The 19964-nt window shown below is 45.5% G+C and overlaps 1 protein-coding gene across 1 annotated transcript; it reads left to right on the top strand.

The window, feature by feature from the left end:
- Positions 1 to 9027: 9027 nt before the first annotated feature.
- Positions 9028 to 16355, top strand: LOC144767632 (alpha-crystallin B chain-like). The gene is made up of 3 exons (XM_078651032.1): positions 9028 to 9250; positions 14906 to 15028; positions 15711 to 16355. The coding sequence occupies exons 1-3, from the start codon at positions 9056 to 9058 to the stop codon at positions 15906 to 15908; spliced, it is 516 nt and encodes a 171-aa protein (XP_078507158.1). The 5' UTR covers positions 9028 to 9055; the 3' UTR covers positions 15909 to 16355.
- The last annotated feature ends 3609 nt before the right edge of the window (positions 16356 to 19964 follow it).

Genomic DNA, 19964 nt, shown 5'->3' with positions numbered 1-19964 from the left:
TTAACAGACGTTGGGGCATATTACCAAAGTTAAGCGATATTTATCGCTAACGATGCTTAGCAACGAATTTTTTACCGCTAAGCATCGTCAGAAATTATCGCAGATAAACCTTGCTATTATCAAGGTTTATCGCAAATGCGATAAAAAACGGCCGCAATGCATGAATATCGCTGAAAAGTCAGCGATATTCATGCATTACCGAGCTAATGCTCTTAGCCATGTTATCCACCTCCCATTGGATAACATGGCTAAGAACTGCTCAGGGCAGGTGTTACTTTTTGGAGATATTCGCGCTTAGCGCGAATATCTCCAAAAGTTGGTAATAGGAGATAGATATCTTGCATGTTGTAATGCAAATTATTGTGGTATATGGAACTCATACCATAATCTCTCAGGAAAGCAGAAACTGATCCTTTTGGGACCGCCTGAAAAGGCCTAGGGGGTGAGGGGTACTCTACTTTGCCCCCTTTTCACGTTCCGAACTATTTTATTTTACTCTCTTCTGTAATTACACAAAATAGCAGCGATAAGATGCATCGGAGACACACAGTGAGAGAAAGGAGGCCGGAGATGAAGAAGAGATGTCAAATACACATTGGAGATAATATAGTGGCAGAAGGGAAGTAAATATGAGTAAACTTACCATGTAACATAAAAATGTTGCACTCTATACTATAAGTCTCATTTTATACTACAGATAGCGATGTTAGCGACTGTTTCCAGTCGCTAACATCTTGGCATGCCCACTTTGCATGTCATTAGTGATAAATATCACTGACATGCAAAGTGGGGCCCAAGATGGTCGCTATCTCCTACTAGCGGTCGCTAACTGGTGTTAGCGACAGCTAGGTAATAGGGAGATAATTTTATCTCCGCTTTCTTGGCTTTTAAAGCCAAAAAAGCGGAGATAAACCCCCTTGATAATATGCCCCGTTATCTCTCCCACACTACCGGTCCCCCTGGGCTTAAACGCCGAGATGGTAGGGACTGCATCCCGTGGAGATAGGCCGAGACGTCACTCAGCAGAAAAAAAAGTAAAAAAAAAGTCTATAAACATACAATAAGTTAAAAGTCAATCATTCTTCTTTCCTTGTAGTACGCTCCCCAGTCCGCTTCCCGTTACGCTAACCGGGCGCACCCCACCAAAAAAACGAATTTTTTTTTATTTTTTTTTGCCCCGCGGAGCCCTTTTAAAGCCTCCACATCAAACCTATGGGGTCAGGGAGGATCTACTATGCCCCCTTATTGTCATTTGCCCCTTCGCTTTGGCCTCCTCTTGTCTCTCGATCCTACCGAGAGACAAGATGGTGGCCGCTACGGACTGTTTGGAATGTTTACAGACGCCGGAGAACCAATCAGCTTCGCTTCACAAAGCTCCGTAACGCGAAAAGTACGCGAAGTGGAGCGCTGCCCGGTGCGCTGTTACAGATATATATCTTTTTTTGAACGTTAATTTCTCAAAATCCACTGGAGCACATATATTGAGACCTAGCAAAGACACATCGGGCTACCAGTCCCTACAATTTTGCTAAGTTTCGTGCAAATCCATTCAGCCGTTCGATTATTATTATTATTTTTTTTTTTGCCCCGCGGGGCCCTTTTAAAACCTCCACATCAAACCTAGGGTGTCAGGGAGGATCTACTATGCCCCCTTATGGTCATTTGCCCCTTCGCTTTGCCCTCCTCTTGTCTCTCGGTCCTACCGAGAGACAAGATGGCGGCCGCTACGGACTGTTTGGAATGTTTACAGACGCCGGAGAACCAATCAGCTTCGCTTCACAAAGCTCCGTAACGCGAAAAGTACGCGTAGCGGAGCGCTGCCCGGTGCGCTGTTACAGATATATATCTTTTTTTGAACGTTAATTTCTCAAAATCCACTGGAGCACATATATTGAGACCTAGCAAAGGCACATCGGGCTACCAGTCCCTACAATTTTGCCAAGTTTCGTGCAAATCCATTCAGCCGTTCGGGCTAAAAGTGAGGCCAACCGCCCTATGGAAATTAACATTGGAAAAACGCGTTTTGGGACCCCCCCTTTTTTCTCGGCCCTTCCTTGACGAACCCCCCCCCAAATTTTCAGTGGCTGCTCAGAAACAAAATGTTCCATTTTCCTGAAAATTTCTGCCAATTCCGTCCACAAACGCCAAAGTTATTAGACAAAGAATTTTCAAAAATCCCATAGAGAAAAAATCCTAACTATATATACCTACTGGCGACCGCCAGTAGGTAATATATACACATACATAAATGCATATGCATATATATGCATATATATATGTGTATATGTGTGCGTGTAGAGAGAGGTAGAGGGGTAGATGTGTAGAGGTAGAGGTAGAGAGGTAGAGGTAGAGAGGTAGAGACTAGTAGAGAGAGAAGTAGAGAGAGGTAGAGAGGTAGAGAGAAGAGAGTGAGTAATAGAGTAGAGAGTGAGTAGTAGAGAGTAGTAGAGAGCAGTAGAGAGAGTAGCAGAGAGTGAGTAGTAGGGAGTAGTAGAGTGAATAGTAGAGTGAGTAGTAGAGAGTGAGTAGTAGAGAGTGAGTAGTAGAGAGTAAGTAGTAGAGTGAGTAGTAGAGAGCAGGAGAAAGAGAGTAGTAGAGAGTATTAAAGAGTGAGTAGTAGAGAGTGAGTAGCAGAGAGAGAGAGAATAGTAGAGAGTAGTAGAGAGTGAGTAGTAGAGTGAGTAGTAGAGAGTAGTATAGAGAGAGTAGTAGAGAGTGAGTAGTAGAGAGTAGTAGAGAGTGAGTAGTAGAGAGTGAGTAGTAGAGAGAGAGTAGTAGAGGGTGAGTAGAGTGAGAAGTAGAGAGTGAGTAGTAGAGAGTAGTAAAGAGTGAGTAGTAAAGAGTGAGTAGTAGAGAGAGAGTAGTAGATAGTGAGTAGTAGAGAGTAGAGAGTAGTAGAGAGTGAGTAATAGAGAGTAGTAGATAGTGAGTAGTAGAGAGTGAGTAGTAGAGAGAGAGTAGTAGAGAGTAGTAGAGTAGTAGAGAATGAGTAGTGGAGAGTGAGTATTAGAGAGTAGTGGAATAGTAGAGAGTAAGTAGTAGAGAGTAGTAGAGAATATTCCAAAGTTTGGCACAGCACCACTTGCACAATAAATCCAATCAAATCATATCACTTAGAGTCCTTATTGAAGCGCTGAATCTTGGTGTATATTCAAATGCTTTTATTTTCCTTAAGTTTATGTACCACAGCCAGCTGACGCGTTTCGTTCTGTACAACAGAACTTCTTCAGGGCGTTCTTACTCCCTTCAAGTTATGTCGATATCCTGTTTTCATATAACTAGATATTTCTTCCAAATGTTAGACAAGACGTAAGTACATTCTTATTCAAAGTGACTAGGTATCAATTTTACCCACACAATTCGGGCAGACTTGAGTAATTTATAGCATCCTCATAGTCAGTCTTTCAAAAATTCCAAAGTATAGGACATGATAATCCAAATGTTTCTCAAGAAAAGTCATTTTCAATCGTTCGGAATTTCGGCGTTTGGGCAGATATGACCCAGGGACCCCCAGTATGCAAGGGGAATTAGTCCCCCCTCTGCAAACGCGCCAGTGGCCTGCGTTGCAGAGAGGTGTAAAAAGAGGCATAGCCTCATTACACCTCTGTGCAATGCAGCCCCCTGGCGCATACTGGAGGTTCCAGGTGGGCTAGTTGACCCTCAGGCACCCCCAGTATGCAAGGGGAATTAGTTCCCCCTCTTCAAACATGCACGGGGGCTGCATTGCAGAGAGGTGTAAAAAAGGGTGTGGCCCCAATACACCTCTCTGCAATGCAGCCCCCTGGCGCATACTGGAGGCTCCTGGTGGGCTAGTTGGCCCCTAGGGACCCCCAGTATGCAAAGGGAATTAGTTCCCCCTCTGCAAGCGCGCCAGGGGGCAGCGTTGCAGAGAGGTGTAACAAGGGGCATAGCCTCATGACACCTCTGCAATGCAGCCCCCTGGCGCATACTGGAGGTTCAAGGTGGGCTAGTTGGCCCCTAGGGACCCCCAGTATGCAAAGGGAATTAGTTCCCCCTCTGCAAGCGCGCCAGGGGGCAGCGTTGCAGAGAGGTGTAACAAGGGGCATAGCCTCATGACACCTCTGCAATGCAGCCCCCTGGCGCATACTGGAGGTTCAAGGTGGGCTAGTTGGCCCCCAGGGGCCTCCAGTATGCAAAGGGAATTAGTTCCCCCTCTTCAAACATGCACGGGGGCTGCATTGCAGAGAGGTGTAAAAAGGGGCATGGCTTCATTACACCTCTCTGCAATCCAGTCCCCTGGCGCATACTGGAGATCCCTGGTGGGCTTTCAGGTCTTATATAGTTAGGAATTAGCATTAAAAAAAACTTTGAGATTCACTGAAAAAAACATAGGTTTCAGGCCTTATATAGTTAGGAATTAGCATTTAAAAAACCTTTCAAATTCACTGAAAAAACCATAGGTTTCAGGCCTTATATAGTTAGGAATTAGCATTTAAAAAACCTTTGAAATTCACTGAAAAAACCATAGGTTTCAGGCCTTATATAGTTAGGAATTAGCATTTAAAAAACGTTTAAAATTCACTCAAAAAACTATAAGTTTTAGGGGTGTTATAGTTAGCTGGACATTTCACTCATACAAAACCATTGAAATTGCTCCTATATAGTTAGTTGTACTAACTATATTTCGCGCACCCGCAATCCACTACTGATGATGTCACATATTACATCATTCATGACATGGTCAGTGACATCACTGATGACATCTCAAATGACATCACTGATGACATCACTGATGACATCATCCACGTGACAATCACATACACCTTTTCATACACTAGTAAAATCTTACATCACTCTTTGTAAAATAAAGAGTATCATATTTGAATCCATTGTTACAGCAATACAAGTATCTAAAAACCCACTAAGTGATTTTAGATGTATACACACATCTAATCACTTACCTGTAGATTCACTCATACATGCTGTCAATGAACAATAGAACACTATCAAAAATACTTATACACCTACATCGACATTACACACCAGCACACATCCTATTCACATATGAAGTCATCCTATTCACTTATGCAAACAATGGATCATACTTACATATTTACTTAGCTACACACTTATACAAACACAACTTCATCTATTCATTTAGATAGTAAGTCATACTTAGTGAATTATAAAATCATTATTACAAGTATAAAGTTATCCATACAGTCACTCACACAATCATTGAGTCTTATGTATACTTAGTAATATACAACAACTGACACATACACTGCCTTTTATTTTTCTATTTTGTTGGACATGTACCATTGAGAGATATATTTGCTCATCACCACACCCATAAAGATATTCACTCACCCAAACAACTGTTAGAACATGTAGTTTTAACTTCATATATCTAGTGAATCAACTATTCACACATCTTTGGGCAGTCACACCCCCCCCCCCACCGAACCACAGACATATTCACTCTCCCATACAAATACTCAGTTAACTAATGAATAACTAATACAGACTTTCACATAGCTAGTAACCAACTGGAGAACCAGTTTACACAACAACTGATAAAGTGATACAGATATTCAAACAGTTTAGTCACTATCCACTATATTTAGTGAGACACTATAAATTGGTCAAGTAAACAGTCAATTACACTGCTACTAAATCCTCCATCCAAATATTTATTTTTATATATCCACTCATTCTTCAATGCAAATTGCTATATATATAATACATATTTAAATAACGAAGCAAACCACATTCACTTGATGATGTCATCAGTGATGTCATTTGAGATGTCATCAGTGATGTCACTGACCATGTCATGAATGATGTAATATGTGACATCATCAGCAGTGGATTGCGGGTACGCGAAATATAGTTAGTACAACTAACTATATAGGAGCAATTTCAATGGTTTTGTATGAGTGAAATGTCCAGCTAACTATAACACCCCTAAAACTTATAGTTTTTTGAGTGAATTTTAAACGTTTTTTAAATGCTAATTCCTAACTATATAAGGCCTGAAACCTATGTTTTTTTCAGTGAATATATATATATATATATATATATATATATTTATATATATATATTTATATATATATATAGAGAGAGAGAGAGAGAGAAAGAGAGAGGGATAGATAGATAGATAGATAGATAGATAGATAGATAGATAGATAGATAGATAGATAGATAGATAGATAGATAGATAGATAGATAGATACATGAATACAAACACTCTGAGACATGCCCAGGCATAATGTATATACATACCATTGACTCACGCCCTCACATACCTGTATGTATGTACAAAAACACCCCTACACACAGCCTTACACATCTTTAGTATTACAGGACACACTCAGAGCTGCAAAGTACTAAGGCCCACATGCATCATTGTGTCTTTTTGCATTTCTTAATTTGCGAAAAATAAGGAATCGCAAATTAAGAAATGCAAAATGATATGCATCAATATTTTCGGTATTCTTGTGGGATTCGGTAAAAATCGCATTTTTTACCGAATCCCAAAGAAATACCGATTTCTTAACTTAATTTTCGCAATTCCCATTGATTCCTATGGGCCAAAAGGCCCATAGGAGTCAATTGAAATTGCGAGTGGCACTTAGAAAATTTCATGGGTGCAGGGGGGGTCCAAAGGACCCCCCCATGCACCCCTGAAATGTACTTTTCAGCATAAGTTACATACACACATGTCCTAAGGACATGTGTGTGTGTAACTTTACAGTTTAAAAAATGCATTTTTGTGCATTTTTAATCAATTTCGCAATTTACCACGAAGTTGAACTTCGTGGTAATTTGCACTTCCAATTTTAAAAAACGCATATTTTTCTACAATGATGCATAGCATTTAAGAAATCGCACTATTGCGATTTCTTAAATGCTAACGCAATTTTAGAAATCGTAAAAAAGATGCGACTTCTAAAATGGCATGATGCATCCCAACAAGCACTTTTGCATTCGCAAACGGCCGATTTTAAGGAATCGCACCGTCTGCGACTGCAAAAATGCTTGATGCATGTGGGCCTAAGTAACTTCACTTCTTTATTTGAAAAGAAGACTACCTGCACGTCTGGCAGTGGTGCAGTACCTTCATAGGAATGTGCCAGTACTTCTCTGTGGCAAACAGGTACTCTTGAATAGTGAGTACCTGCACATCTGGCAGGAGCAGTACTTTCAATGGGAGAGTACGAGCACTTCTATGTGGCAAACATGTACTCTTCGATAGTGAGTATCTGCATGTCTGGCAGGGGTGCAGTGCTTTCGTTGGGAGAGTACCAGCACTTCTCTGGAGCAAACAAGTATTCTCGGGCAGTGAGTACCTGCACGCCTGGCAGTGGTGCAGTACTTTCAATTGAATAGTAACAGCACTTCTCTGTGGCAAACAGGTACTCTCGGATAGTGAGTATCTGCACATCTGGCAGTGTTGCAGTACTTTCAATGGGAGAGTACGAGCACTTCTATGTGGCAAACATGTACTCTCCGACAGGGAGTACCTGCCCATCTGGCCGTGGTGCAGTACTTTCAATGGGAGAGTACCAGCACTTCTATGTGACAAACAGGCACTCTCGTCCCTCACGTCTACATGTCTCTTTCAAGCTCTGGATGTGCTACATTAATCGCCCTTTAACGTTTCCCCCTCCGTTAGAGCGCCAATACACCGAGCAAATCGGAGTGCTTCGCAGCCTTGACGGAGTATGAAGCGCTCTGCAAACATTCCAATATAATATAGCGCCCACAAGATTGAGACAACAGTTTGTTTCTAATCTGACGAAGGGGTGTGTCCTGCACCTATTCTGGTCCGTGTTTAATATCGGGTCATTCTCAACGGTCTGGGAGTTTCTAGGTTTCTTCTTTCCCTTCTCTCGCTGCTTCTCCCTCTTTTCCTTCTCTCGCTGCTTCTCTCTTTCCTTCTCTCGCTGCTTCTCCCTCTTTTCCTCTCTCGCTGCTTCTCCCTCTTTCCCTCTCTCGCTGCTTCTCTCTCTTTCCCTCTCTCGCTGCTTCTCTCTCTCGCTGCTTCTCCCTCTTTCCCTCTCTCGCTGCTTCTCCCTCTTTCCTTCTCTCGCTGCTTCTCTTTCTTTCCCTCTCTCGCTGCTTCTTCCCCTTTCCCTCTCTCACTGCTTCTGTCTTTCCCTCTGTCGCTGCTTCTCTCTTTCCCTCTCTCGCTGCTTCTCTCTCTTTCCTTCCTCTCGCTGCTGTTTTTTCTTTCCCTTCTCTCGCTGCTTCTCTCTCTTTCCCTCTGTCGCTGCTTTTTCCTCTTTTCCTCTCTCGCTGCTTCTCCTTCTTTCCCTTCTCTCGCTGCTTCTCCTTCTTTCCCTTCTCTCGCTGCTTCTCTCGCTTTCCCTCTGTCGCTGCTTCTTCCTCTTTTCCTCTCTCGCTGCTTCTCTCTTTCCCTCTCTCGCTGCTTCTCTCTCTTTCCTTCCTCTCGCTGCTGTTTTTTCTTTCCCTTCTCTCGCTGCTTCTCTCTCTTTCCCTCTGTCGCTGCTTTTTCCTCTTTTCCTCTCTCGCTGCTTCTCCTTCTTTCCCTTCTCTCGCTGCTTCTCCTTCTTTCCCTTCTCTCGCTGCTTCTCTCTCTTTCCTTCTCTCGCTGCTACTCTCTCTTTCCCTTCTCTCGCTGCTTCTCTCGCTTTCCTTCTCTCGCTGCTTCTCTCTTTCCCTCTGTCGCTGCTTCTTCCTCTTTTCCTCTCTCGCTGCTTCTCTCGCTTTCCTTCTCTCGCTGCTTCTCTCTTTCCCTCTGTCGCTGCTTCTTCCTCTTTCCCTCTCTCGCTGCTTCTCTCTCTTTCCTTCTCTCTCTTTCCCTCTCTCTCGTCCCTCCTCTCCTGGTGGCCCTCCTGTCCCCGCCCTCCTCCTCTCCCTGGTGACAGGTTCGCCCGGGGCTCCTCGCCTGGAATGGTCTGCCCCCTCCCCCCCCCCTCCTCTTCTGTAAACTTCTGGCTCCTTCCAGGGGCCGCGGCGCGGGGTATAAAAGGAGGAGCCGAGGCGCCTGGCGGACAAGGACTGCAGGAGGCGCTAGAGAAGCTCCCGCTCTGACACCGGAATAACCCTAGCCCTCGCACCCGCCGCCATGGACATCACCATCAGCCACCCCTGGATGTTGCGCCCCTGGTTCCCGGGCCCCCTCTTCCCCAGCCGCCTCTTCGACCAGCGCTTCGGCGAGGGGCTCCTGGACACCGACCTCCTCCCCGGCTTCTCGGGCAGCGTCTTCCCCTATGCCCGGACCCCCAGCCTGCACCTCCCGCTGGAGACCGGCCTCTCCGAGGTAAGTCGCTTGTGACCGGTGTATAAGAGCGCAAACGACCGCAAAACCTGTCGCTGCGGACTTGGCCGTGGCAGGGCCCAGGGCATTAACCCACCGAGTTAGCTCTGCATCGGAGTATTTATTTTAACCTGGGCTGGATTGATTTACCTGTTTGCGGGTTATTCCTGGTTCACAGCAATAGGTTGAGAGCTCTTTAGCAACTAACGTGTGTAGTAGATCGCTGTGTTATCTGTGTGTACAGGATGCTAAATACGGTGAAACACTTAAAATAACATCGTTTCTAGGCTCTTTGAAGCTGCAGTCCTTGAGCGACGCTACGTTTAGATGTTGCTAGGATAGGTTTGCTGCAACATTTGTCTAATGCGGGGGCTTAGTATACTCCACCGTGTATTGCAGTGGGAAGACCAATCAACAGCAGGGGTGAACATGCGCCCTTTACCTTGTGCAGTTACGAGAAGGAGCAGCGTTAACCCGCTGAGCTACCTCACTAACATTGGAAGCTGGGACCTGCCCGTTACACTGACTCTGCCCCAGCCCTGCGATATTTTCGCAGACATTTTAGGGGCTTAGTTAAAGAATGGTTGCACTCCTTATAAAAAAAGACATGTATTTTAAGAAGGGTCTGGGTGCCTGCGTCTGCTCAGGTCAGCCTGGTGTCTGCGCAGTAGGGTGCCCACTAGTTGAGCTTGTGGACGTGCAGCCTGATTCATGAAGCAAAATTGCACTCGCAAAGGGCAAGATTCTCAGGCCCACATGCATCATTGTGTCTTTTTGCATTTCTTAATTTGCGAAAAATAAGGAATCGCAAATTAAAAAATGCAAAATGATATGCATCAATATTTTCGGTATTCTTGTGGGATTCGGTAAAAATCGCATTTTTTACCGAATCCCAAAGAAATACCGATTTCTTAACTTAATTTTCGCAATTCCCATTGATTCCTATGGGCCAAAAGGCCCATAGGAGTCAATGGAAATTGCGAGTGGCACTTAGAAAATTTCATGGGTGCAGGGGGGGTCCAAAGGACCCCCCCATGCACCCCTGAAATGTACTTGTCAGCATAAGTTACATACACACATGTCCTAAGGACATGTGTGTGTGTAACTTTACAGTTTAAAAAATGCATTTTTGTGCATTTTTAATCAATTTCGCAATTTACCACGAAGTTGAACTTCGTGGTAATTTGCACTTCCAATTTAAAAAAACGCATATTTTTCTATAATGATGCATAGCATTTAAGAAATCGCACAATTGCGATTTCTTAAATGCTAACGCAATTTTAGAAATCGTAAAAAAGATGCGACTTCTAAAATGGCATGATGCATCCCAACAAGCACTTTTGCATTCGCAAACGGCCGATTTTAAGGAATCGCACCGTCTGCGACTGCAAAAATGCTTGATGCATGTGGGCCTCAGAATCTTGCCTTTTGCGAGTGCAATTTTGGCATTTGGGATTCACAATCCCAAATGCAAAATTCGCTAATGAGGAATTAGCAAATATGCGAGGATTAGCATTTAAGGAATCTCTATTAGAGATTCCTTAAATGCTATTCATGACACTTGCAAAAATTGCGATTTAGCAAAATTGGGCCGCTATTTACCGAGAGGTCAGACCTCTCTGTAAATAGCAAAAACATAGAAAAATGCTTTTAAAAGCATTTTTCTAAATTGCATGTTGCACACACACATGTCCTTTGGACATGTGTGTGCGCAACACCTGTTCAAATGTGCATTTTAGGGGTGCTACAGGGTGTCCTTTGGACACCCCTGGCACCCTTAAAATCGCTATCTGATTTGCGAGTAGCAAATTGCTACTCGCAAATAAGGGATACTCCCCATTCATTCCTATGGGCCTTTTGGCCCAAAGGAATGAATGGGGAGTTATTCCTTTTTTTGCGAGTAGCAAATTGCTACTCGCAAATAGAGAACATGTAGGAATCGCTATTGATTTAGCAATTCCTACATGAATGCCGTTTTGCATGTCCTCAATAGCGAGTCGCTATGATTCGCTATTAGGGCAACGCAAAACGGCCCGTACATGAATCAGGCTGATATATTCCAGTCGCAGCGCAGCCTTTCATCCTTCCGAGGTGGCTAAAAGTGCGTCACTGGGTGCACACGCAGAATCTGCGCCGAGGGTCGGTGTTCGTGCAGTGGCGCCCTGCTGTGGCCTGTTGATGCACACATATAGATTTAAAGGCGTCCAGGGGCGAAGCGTTCGTCGGCTGGCAGCCCTGGGCCACGTGTTTATTGTTGACATGCAGCTCGACCTTTCTGGGAGGTGCGGAGACTCGAGGGTGCCCGGGGCGGCTCGACAGGGGGGTGGGAATTAAAAATACTTGGGAGAACTTTCTAGAAGTAGCTGGGCTGGTGAGACAGAACGAGGGTGGCGGGAGCAGGCGGAAAGGGGGAGAGAAACAGAAAGGGAGATGTGGAGGGTCTCCAAAGAGGGGGCGGACACACAAAAACAATGATGCCGTTGGATCGGGGTCAGCGCAGGCTCACCCTGTGCTTCTGAGCCTGTGTGTCCTCGAAGGACCCCAGAAGAGCAGCCGGTATTGTGCACGGCTGTTCTTGCTTTCAGGGGCGGCCTTAGACATGTGCAAGCTGTGCACCTGCACAGGGCCACCAACCCCAGAGGCGACAGCCAATATATATCCTTAATATAATATTACTCTGAAGATGGATACATATTTGCGTGGCGGCCCCTGGCAGGGATTTGGCGACCTCCGGCTCTGTTCCACTTCCAAACACCCTGACCCCCTTCACTGGCCTCCGGGCCTGCGTCCCTCCGGGGGGCCCCCTACCTATGCTCCCTGCCCAGGGCCACCATGAGCCTAGAGTCGCCCCTCCTTGCTTTGGTCGTGTCTTTGTGTGATCACTTGTACACATAGGTGGGCGCGTCGAAGCTCCCTGGCAGCGTGTGGTCTGTGTGGCCTCTCTAAGGATCTGTGTCTGTCTGTGGGCGTGACACGCGAGCGGGGTGTCATGCCCCGTGTAGATCTGCGTGTGTTCACCTGTTAAGGGGTCTGAGGTGTGTTTTCTGTGGGGGGAGGGCCTGTAGGCGCCTCTGAGCTCTGAATCTTGTATTTTGTTAGGCGTGTTGTGGGTGTGCTTGTGTTTTCTCCGTTGGGGGCGTGTCACTTCTGTCTATTTAGGTTTGTGACAGCCTGGCTCCTCCTGGTTCTTGTGTTTTTACAAAGCTGTAACACGCCTGTGGGCGTGGCACAGAGCCCTGGGTGTGTCCGTTCACTCAAAGCGTGTGTGCCAGGTTTACAAGCGTGTGGGTGCGTTGCTGACTGTCTCTGTTTGTTTATGTTTGCTGTTTTTATAGCACGAACTGGACCTAAAGGTATTGAAGCGCTTTAAATTAGCAAGTTACGTTACACAAGGGCAAGTTATTTTAGAAACCAGGGGCCGACCCCAACAAGCTCAACAACCTCAGACCTTTTTCCAACCTCCCGTTCCTAGTTAAAACATTGAGAAGTGCGTTCTCCAGTAACTCAACAAACAAATTGATGACTTCAACCTCCTTGACACCTTTCTGTTGGGTTTCAGGAAAGGTTGTAGCATCGAAAAAGCGACGCTCAATATTGCAGACAATATCCACAGAGCCTTAGATTAAGGTGAAGCCTGTCTCCTCATCCTTATTGACTTATCAGCGGCATTTGACACAGTAAACCATCTGGCGTTACTTGAGACTCTGAGGAGGTGCTCTGGCATTAATGGCTCAGTACTAAAATCGTTCACTTCCTTCCTTCACCACTGTTCACAACAGATTAAAATCAACTCCTGCCTCTGTCCCAACACGAATCAAACTTGGAGTCCCGCAAGAATCGATCCTCTCACCATCCCTCTTCAATCTCTTCATGGAACCCCTTGCAATAATTTTGAAACAAGCAGGGGTTCATTACCACCTATATGCTGATGACACAAATATACTACAAAATCAAATCGCCCAGTGACGTACGACACCTCAATGTCACGCTAACCAAGATCCAAACTGGTTTAACTCAAACCACTTAAAACTGAACCCGGACAAAACTAAATTAATACTGTTCTCTCCGAAAAGTAAACACCAACCAATTCAAGTCTGGCTCAAGGAGCTTGATGCTCTAAACTGCTCCCTCGTCCTATCCGACTTAGTAAAGTCACTAGACATTACCCTGGACAAAAACTTGTCAATGAAGAACCACATCAAGAACTCTGCAAAAAGTGCACTTTACTCTCTAAAACACCTCAAGAAAATGAAACCTTTAATTCCTCACTCATGACAATTATACAATCGCTAGTCCTTTCGAAACTGGTCTATAGAAACGCCATCCTAACAGGGTCACCAAAAGCTCACCTAGCCTCACTAAGGTCAGTCGTTAACATGGCAGACCAACTCATAACTTGTGTAAAAAGATTTGAACACACTCCACTGGCTTCCCATGGAAGGTAGATGTACTTACAAACTGGCCTGCATCACACACAAGGCCCTTCACACCCAATCCCCAAACGACCTAAACAGCAAACTAGTAAAAGCAGGAAAATCCAGAACTCTGAGAAGCACCAACTCTCTTCTCATCCCTCCGAAACTGAAAAAGAAAACAACTCAGTGTCGATCTTTTTCTGATAACGTACCCAGGATATGGAACGCACTCCCTATTGACCTTAGATGCAACCCCTCCTTCTCTTGCTTCAAAAAGGACCTGAAACTCCTTCTCCTCAACCAATACTCTACCGACCAAAGCAACCATCCAATGCATCTATAACTTAATAGACTCTCACTTTGACCTTCAAGGATGGTGGTTTTCTGACTGTATCTGCCACCTGGGTCCTTCTCCCCTCACTGGATACATAAGTACTATGTCTTTGCTTTTATCTTTATGCATCCTCATGTCCTGCGATGTTATGCAATCTTCTCTTTTCCTCTGATACCCTCAGGCTTAGCTAGCGCTATATAAAACGTTATTAAGTTATTGGTAGGCGCAGGGAGATGAAAGTGATTTGCCCAGAAACGCAAGATGCCACAGAGGCTCGAATCCGGTTCCAAATTTGGTAGCTCTGGTCGTTACGCCACATTGTCCCCTCTTCGTTTATAACGCCTGCGCTGTTTATATGCGCAGATTTGACAAAGTGATTTCTCCTATGTCAGGTCGTTGTGGTTTCTCCCACAGCATATTTACGGCCCACGCACGGTGTCCTGTATGCAGCTGCAGCACATGCAGTTTGTCTTTACCTACAGAGTATACTCGGCTCGCACGCACACCTATACTCCTTTCCCACAGCATATGCTCTCGCTTTTTAACATACTCCTTTCCTACAGGGAGCTCTCAGCTCGCACTCAAGTGTACTCCTTTCCCACGCGTGCTCTCAGATCACATGCGTGTGTTCTCATGCAGTCCGCTCCCATGGTTCCCTTTCCTGCATACTACTGTGAACCTCGGCACACACCTGTTCTACCTTCCTACAGTATACTCCTACTTCGCTCCCACAGGTTACCTTTGCTCTACAGTGTAGTCTCTTCTCAAATTCACGTGCGTTCTCAGTTCCTGTAGGGTACTCTCATTTCACGTCCACACGTGCTAGCCGTTATTCTCGGCTCATGCCCGCACGTGCTTCCGTTGCTTACAGATGCTTTCAAGTCACACGTCTTTGTTCTTCTCCCTCAGGTGACGCTGGATAAGGACACGTTCTCCGTGCACCTGGACGTGAAACACTTCTCACCAGAGGAGATCAACGTGAAAGTGATCGGAGACTGCGTGGAGGTGCACGCCAAGCACGAGGAGAGACAGGTGAGGCGCACTGTAGAGTTCATGGGTCACAGTCAGGTGGTGGGACCACGGGGGCACTATACATCCCGTGCACACCAGCATATGTACCCGCGGTGCAGTCTTGGGTCCCTAGTAACCTGCAGGAGAAGCCTTCAGCTGATGTGGCATGCCTCGCCCGAGCATGAGGGGTGGGTGGGGGGGTGGGGGGGGGGGCGGGTGCCAATACCATACAAAGGGGTGCATCCCTCCCCTTGAGAGGGGGTGGACTCAGAGCCAAGGGGGGCATTGGCTTGGATTTTCTTTTCTGCAGCCTCACCATCTGCTATAAGACTTTAGCTTTCTCCAATTAGTGAGGGGTTGGTCTTTACTAGTGATGACAAGCGTAGGCCCCAGCCTGATGGCCATTTTATCCTGACTTCCAGGCCCTGGGCATTGCTTCCAATCTGGGCCCGCCCTCTCCTGCACAAGTCTAGCTTTGCCACCGCTCTTAGGTGAGGGAAGGGAGCTCTTGTGCACTGGGGACCAAAGATGGCTGATTCTCATCTTCCCTCCCAGCTCCCCTGGGGAAGGAGGGGGTGGGCCTAAATACAGATTTACAGAGACTGCACTTGTGGCGGGCTGTGGGAAGTTGGGGACGCGCCATGAGAGCGATGCTGGTTGCTCCTCATCTGTACTCACCCTCTTCTTCCTCCCTCCCCTGCAGGACGAGCACGGCTTCATCTCGCGAGAGTTCCACCGTCGCTACACCATCCCCAAGGTGGTAAACCCCGCGGCCATCACCAGCGCGCTCTCGCCTGACGGCATCCTGTCCATCGAGGCGCCCACGGCGGAGGCCAAGAAGCCCGAAGAGCGCACCATCCCCATCGTGTGCCAGGACAAGCCCGCTGTGGCCGGGAAGTGAGCCCGGGAGGAGCCCCGGCGCCATGCCTGGACTGTGCCCCCTGCGGCTGATGCTAAACTGACCTTTGACCTTGGATACCAGGCTGAGAGACCACCCTCGAGGCGGACTGCCCACAAAACAAACATGGACGTTTCTTATAGACTATTGCTTGTGAGTGGCTGTCAAGGCTTGGCGAAGTTTGTGACTGACCCTGTCGAGGCTCCACTGGCCTTTAGGGAGCAGCGGCCCGAAACAGATTAACACTTGCCTCTGAGAACACTGTAATCTGGGGACACTGCACACACATTACAGGACCCCGGGAAAATCCTGTCTCTGTGCCCGGCTTGCTTCTATGCGCTCTTTCCGTTCAATTTTGTGTGTTTTTGTTTCTATTCTCTGTTTTGTAACCAGTACAACGGTGCTGTGTACAATAAAGAAATAAAGTGGGGCCTGGTTTGAGAAACAGGATTGGGCTTGTGTCTTCGGCTGCTAGGTGGACTTCCACGGGGCCAGGTATAATCTTAGGCCGCAAGGTTGGAGTAAGGGGGCGGGTTGTTCGGGACTCCTTTTTCTGGGGAGGGAGGTAACTGAACATTGATTTTTCCTCTCTGGATCTACACAGTCCGTTGTGCAGGACATAGCTGAGGCTGCCTTTCAAAGTCCAGGACTGGCTTCTCCGGCCCTAGACTTTAGGACATCACCCCCAAAACTGTGGCCCCTCGTGCTTCAAAGGGTTCTCATCCCCCCCTCCCGGGCAAGGTGGATGCATTTCATTTAAACTGAAGCCTGGTGTAACATGCACCACCACAGCAAACACAAGGAAAGTTGGATTTAGATCGGATTTTTACTGACAGTTTGAGTTGTTTTCTTGTAGTACTTGATTCTCCTCCTGTGTACTTGATTCTCCTCCTGTGCCTGCGTTCAGCATTAGGATATACGTTTATGGCACATTTGCTAAGCAGAGGGCTGTTGTTCTGGTTCTCGTGGTGATTGTTGTAACTCATGGAACAATCATCTGTGTATATATAGCACGGAATAACAAAGCAAGCAAGACCTCTACCATCTCACCCTGAGGGGGCTCCAAGCAAAGGGGTCTCCTTCAAGCATGTTCTTGCTTTTACAAGGAATCTCAGGAGACTGTAACCTTTAGTTCAACATCACACCCCTGAGCCTGTGACAGAAAGGGCTTTCCTAGGACCTTGCTCAGTCCAGCTCTGATAGAAGTCCTAGGCAGAGGGGACCTTTCTTTCATCGTCACACCCCAGGCTGAGGAACCCTAGGCAGAGGGGAGCTTTCTTGCATCATCACTGTTAGAACTGGGAGTCTCTAGTTGGCAATGGTTTGCACCTTTGTCCAAATAGGAACCTTTGCTTCTAGTAAAGGTAAGGGAGCTACACTCCTAAAATAACCTCTGCTCAACCCTGTGGTATCTTGGCACGAGCAGGAAGGCTTATCTCAATTCTCTAAACATCGACCAAGTTTAATTCTTGGATCAATGTTCTAAGTATAGCCATTGAGTGTAAAGGAATAATATATTTTACTTTAGACGTTCTAACTCAGGTCTTTGAACTAGATTAAAATCACCTCCAATAATCACTGGACTATGGGTTAACAGAAGTTCAGCCTCTAATTTAATTAACGGATGTGGATTGTTCTGATTTGGGCCATACTAGCTAACACACACTAATGCCCTATTCTGAATTTTAATATTGGCTAATATCCATCTACCCGAAGAATCGGAAAGATGGCTTTCCAATTTAATTCCACTATTTGATCTAATAATGATTGCTACTCCTCTTGTACTACCCCTCTGCTGATTAAAGCAAACTACATCCTGGACCCAAGACCATGTTTTAAGCTCAGCCAAACATTCGCTTTCTTCTAGATGAGTTTCCTGTAAGAGGATGACATTCGTCTCAGCTTCCTTAAGGAACTCCATAATGCAAGCCAATTTTCTCTTAGATCTCATCCCATTCACATTCCATGAGATGAAATGCACCACATTCTTATCCATTTATATAATACAAGACTCCCTCCCAATCGATACGCCGAGACATTCATTCAGTCTGTATTTAATTTTAAAACCAATAAGATCAAAAAAATTAATAAAGCCAAACCAATCGTAAACGGCAGGTCGAGGACACTAATTTTTTCTTTTTTCCCCCAAATGCTTCCAACACCCTGTGACCCCCCCCCTCCGCCCCCCACCCCACTCTCCCTCCACACCCAAGGGGAACCCCCTCTGATTATCTCTTAGGGCGAAAATGCCTTCGAGATATCCCTATGAGGACGAGGCAAGTCCAGGTGCCTGTCTCGAATGAACAGTAACGCCTATGCATCCAAATATAGGCTATACTACTTTAATGTCATATAGTCCTAATACATATCCATTCAAACCACATATAAGGTGAGAACTAGTATCTAAATAGGACCCCCACCCCGTGCTATTTATACATTATTTACAATTACATTATTTTGACTTTAACAGAGTGATCTATACTTTATTCTGGTCCTCCAACCTGTTTTAATAGTGCATCTACTTCCTCCGGTTCTTGAATGCTGTACATCTTGTTTTTCTACATAATCTTCAACATGGTAGGGAATTTCATATGGACTTGCGCCCCCCTGGACTGGAGTTCGTTAATTTTTTACCCCAACAGCCATTGCCTCTCTGCTGTTCTTCTGCCCATATCAGACCATATTAAATATGTAGAATCCCCATACATCAATGACGTTCTTTTAATGCTCGCGCTAAAACTAGATCCTTAATTGAGTAAGTGAGAAAGCAGACCAGTATCTTCCTCGGATTTTTTCTCCCTGGCTGTAACCTATAGGGGTCTCTGTGCACTCTCTGGAGCTCCTTATTTGGTCTATATCTGTTCTATCTTGGAATAGCTCCCCCAACTTGCAGACAAAACCTTTTATATCTGCCCCCTCTGCATTTCCATGAATTCCAAGAAGGTGGATATTATTTCGCCTAGCTTGCAACTCCAGAGAATTACAATGGAGGATAAGAAGGGATATACTTTTTTCAGTAAAAAATATGGCCACCATTCCCGCATAGGTTATTTTTTAATAGATCAATGCTTGTTGGAGGGAGTTGAAAGGGTTAAACATCTACCTGCTACTCTCTCTGATCATTCTGCAGTATGCGTCTCTCTGAGATTTCAGGAAAAAAGGGGTATAACCAGATGGACTCTAGACGGGACAATCTTATTAAATGAAGAGGTCCAATTCAAGATCCGAGAAGAGGTCATGACTTTCTTTAAAGATAATAATGTGTCAGCAAAAAGTCAGTTTATTTGGGATGCGTTTAAGGCATTTCTTAGGGCCTTGGGAACATCAATAATGACAGGGAAGAAGCGTAGAGCTTCCCTAGAGTCTTTTAGTGAGGTCCCTCGTCTTACTAAGGAGTTGGAGAACCTTCAATTAGAATACCGGGGAGTTTTGGATATGATTATAATAAATAGATAGAAGGTCAGTAAATTGCAAAAATTTTCATACGGGGAGAAAAGTGGCTGGCTCTTGGCTTGGAAAGCTAAAATTGATAAAGCTCGTAATCATATAAATAACCTGAGAGAGTTCTACGGGCCAGATTTTAAATACAAGTTATAAAAATAGGGGCTGAAGTCCGTGGATGTATGGCCAAGTTAAATAAATAGGATATTGTACCAGGGTTGGAAAAGATTAAAGAATATTTGGATAGAGTTGAGCTTCCTTCCCTGAATGAACATCAAAGAGTCTATCTTGCCTCGGGATTAGTGAAGAAGAGATTCAAGTACAGTTGAGAAGATTGTCGACAGGGAAGGCGGCCGGGCCAGATGGCCTTCCAATATAAATGCATCGATTTCTTGAGGACAATCTAATATCAGTATTTAAATACCTGTTTGATAAGATCTTGATAGAAGGGGAGGACCTTCCGAGGTCTTGGGCGGAGGCAATGATCGTCTCAATTTTGAAACCAAATAAGAATCCGCTGGCAGTAGAGTCCTACAGGCCTATAAGCCTGTTAAACACCGATTATAAAGTGTTCTCAGGGATATTGGCAGCTAGAGTTGCTGATTATAAAGAGTATAG

This window comes from Lissotriton helveticus, chromosome 7 (genome assembly GCF_964261635.1).
Source record: "Lissotriton helveticus chromosome 7, aLisHel1.1, whole genome shotgun sequence".
In the NCBI taxonomy this organism is placed as follows: domain Eukaryota; kingdom Metazoa; phylum Chordata; class Amphibia; order Caudata; family Salamandridae; genus Lissotriton; species Lissotriton helveticus.
The sequence above is the reverse complement of the archived record's forward strand: the minus strand, read 5'-3'. Positions and strand labels throughout refer to the sequence as shown.

What these genes read in the sequence shown, in the direction of transcription:
- LOC144767632 (XM_078651032.1), top strand. Translation starts at nt 9,056, where the DNA reads ATGGACATCACCATCAGCCACCCCTGGATGTTGCGCCCCTGGTTCCCG. An exon ending in TGGAGACCGGCCTCTCCGAG is followed by an intron (nt 9,251 to 14,905) that starts GTAAGTCGCTTG and finishes CTTCTCCCTCAG; the next exon opens with GTGACGCTGGATAAGGACAC. An exon ending in CCAAGCACGAGGAGAGACAG is followed by an intron (nt 15,029 to 15,710) that starts GTGAGGCGCACT and finishes CCTCCCCTGCAG; the next exon opens with GACGAGCACGGCTTCATCTC.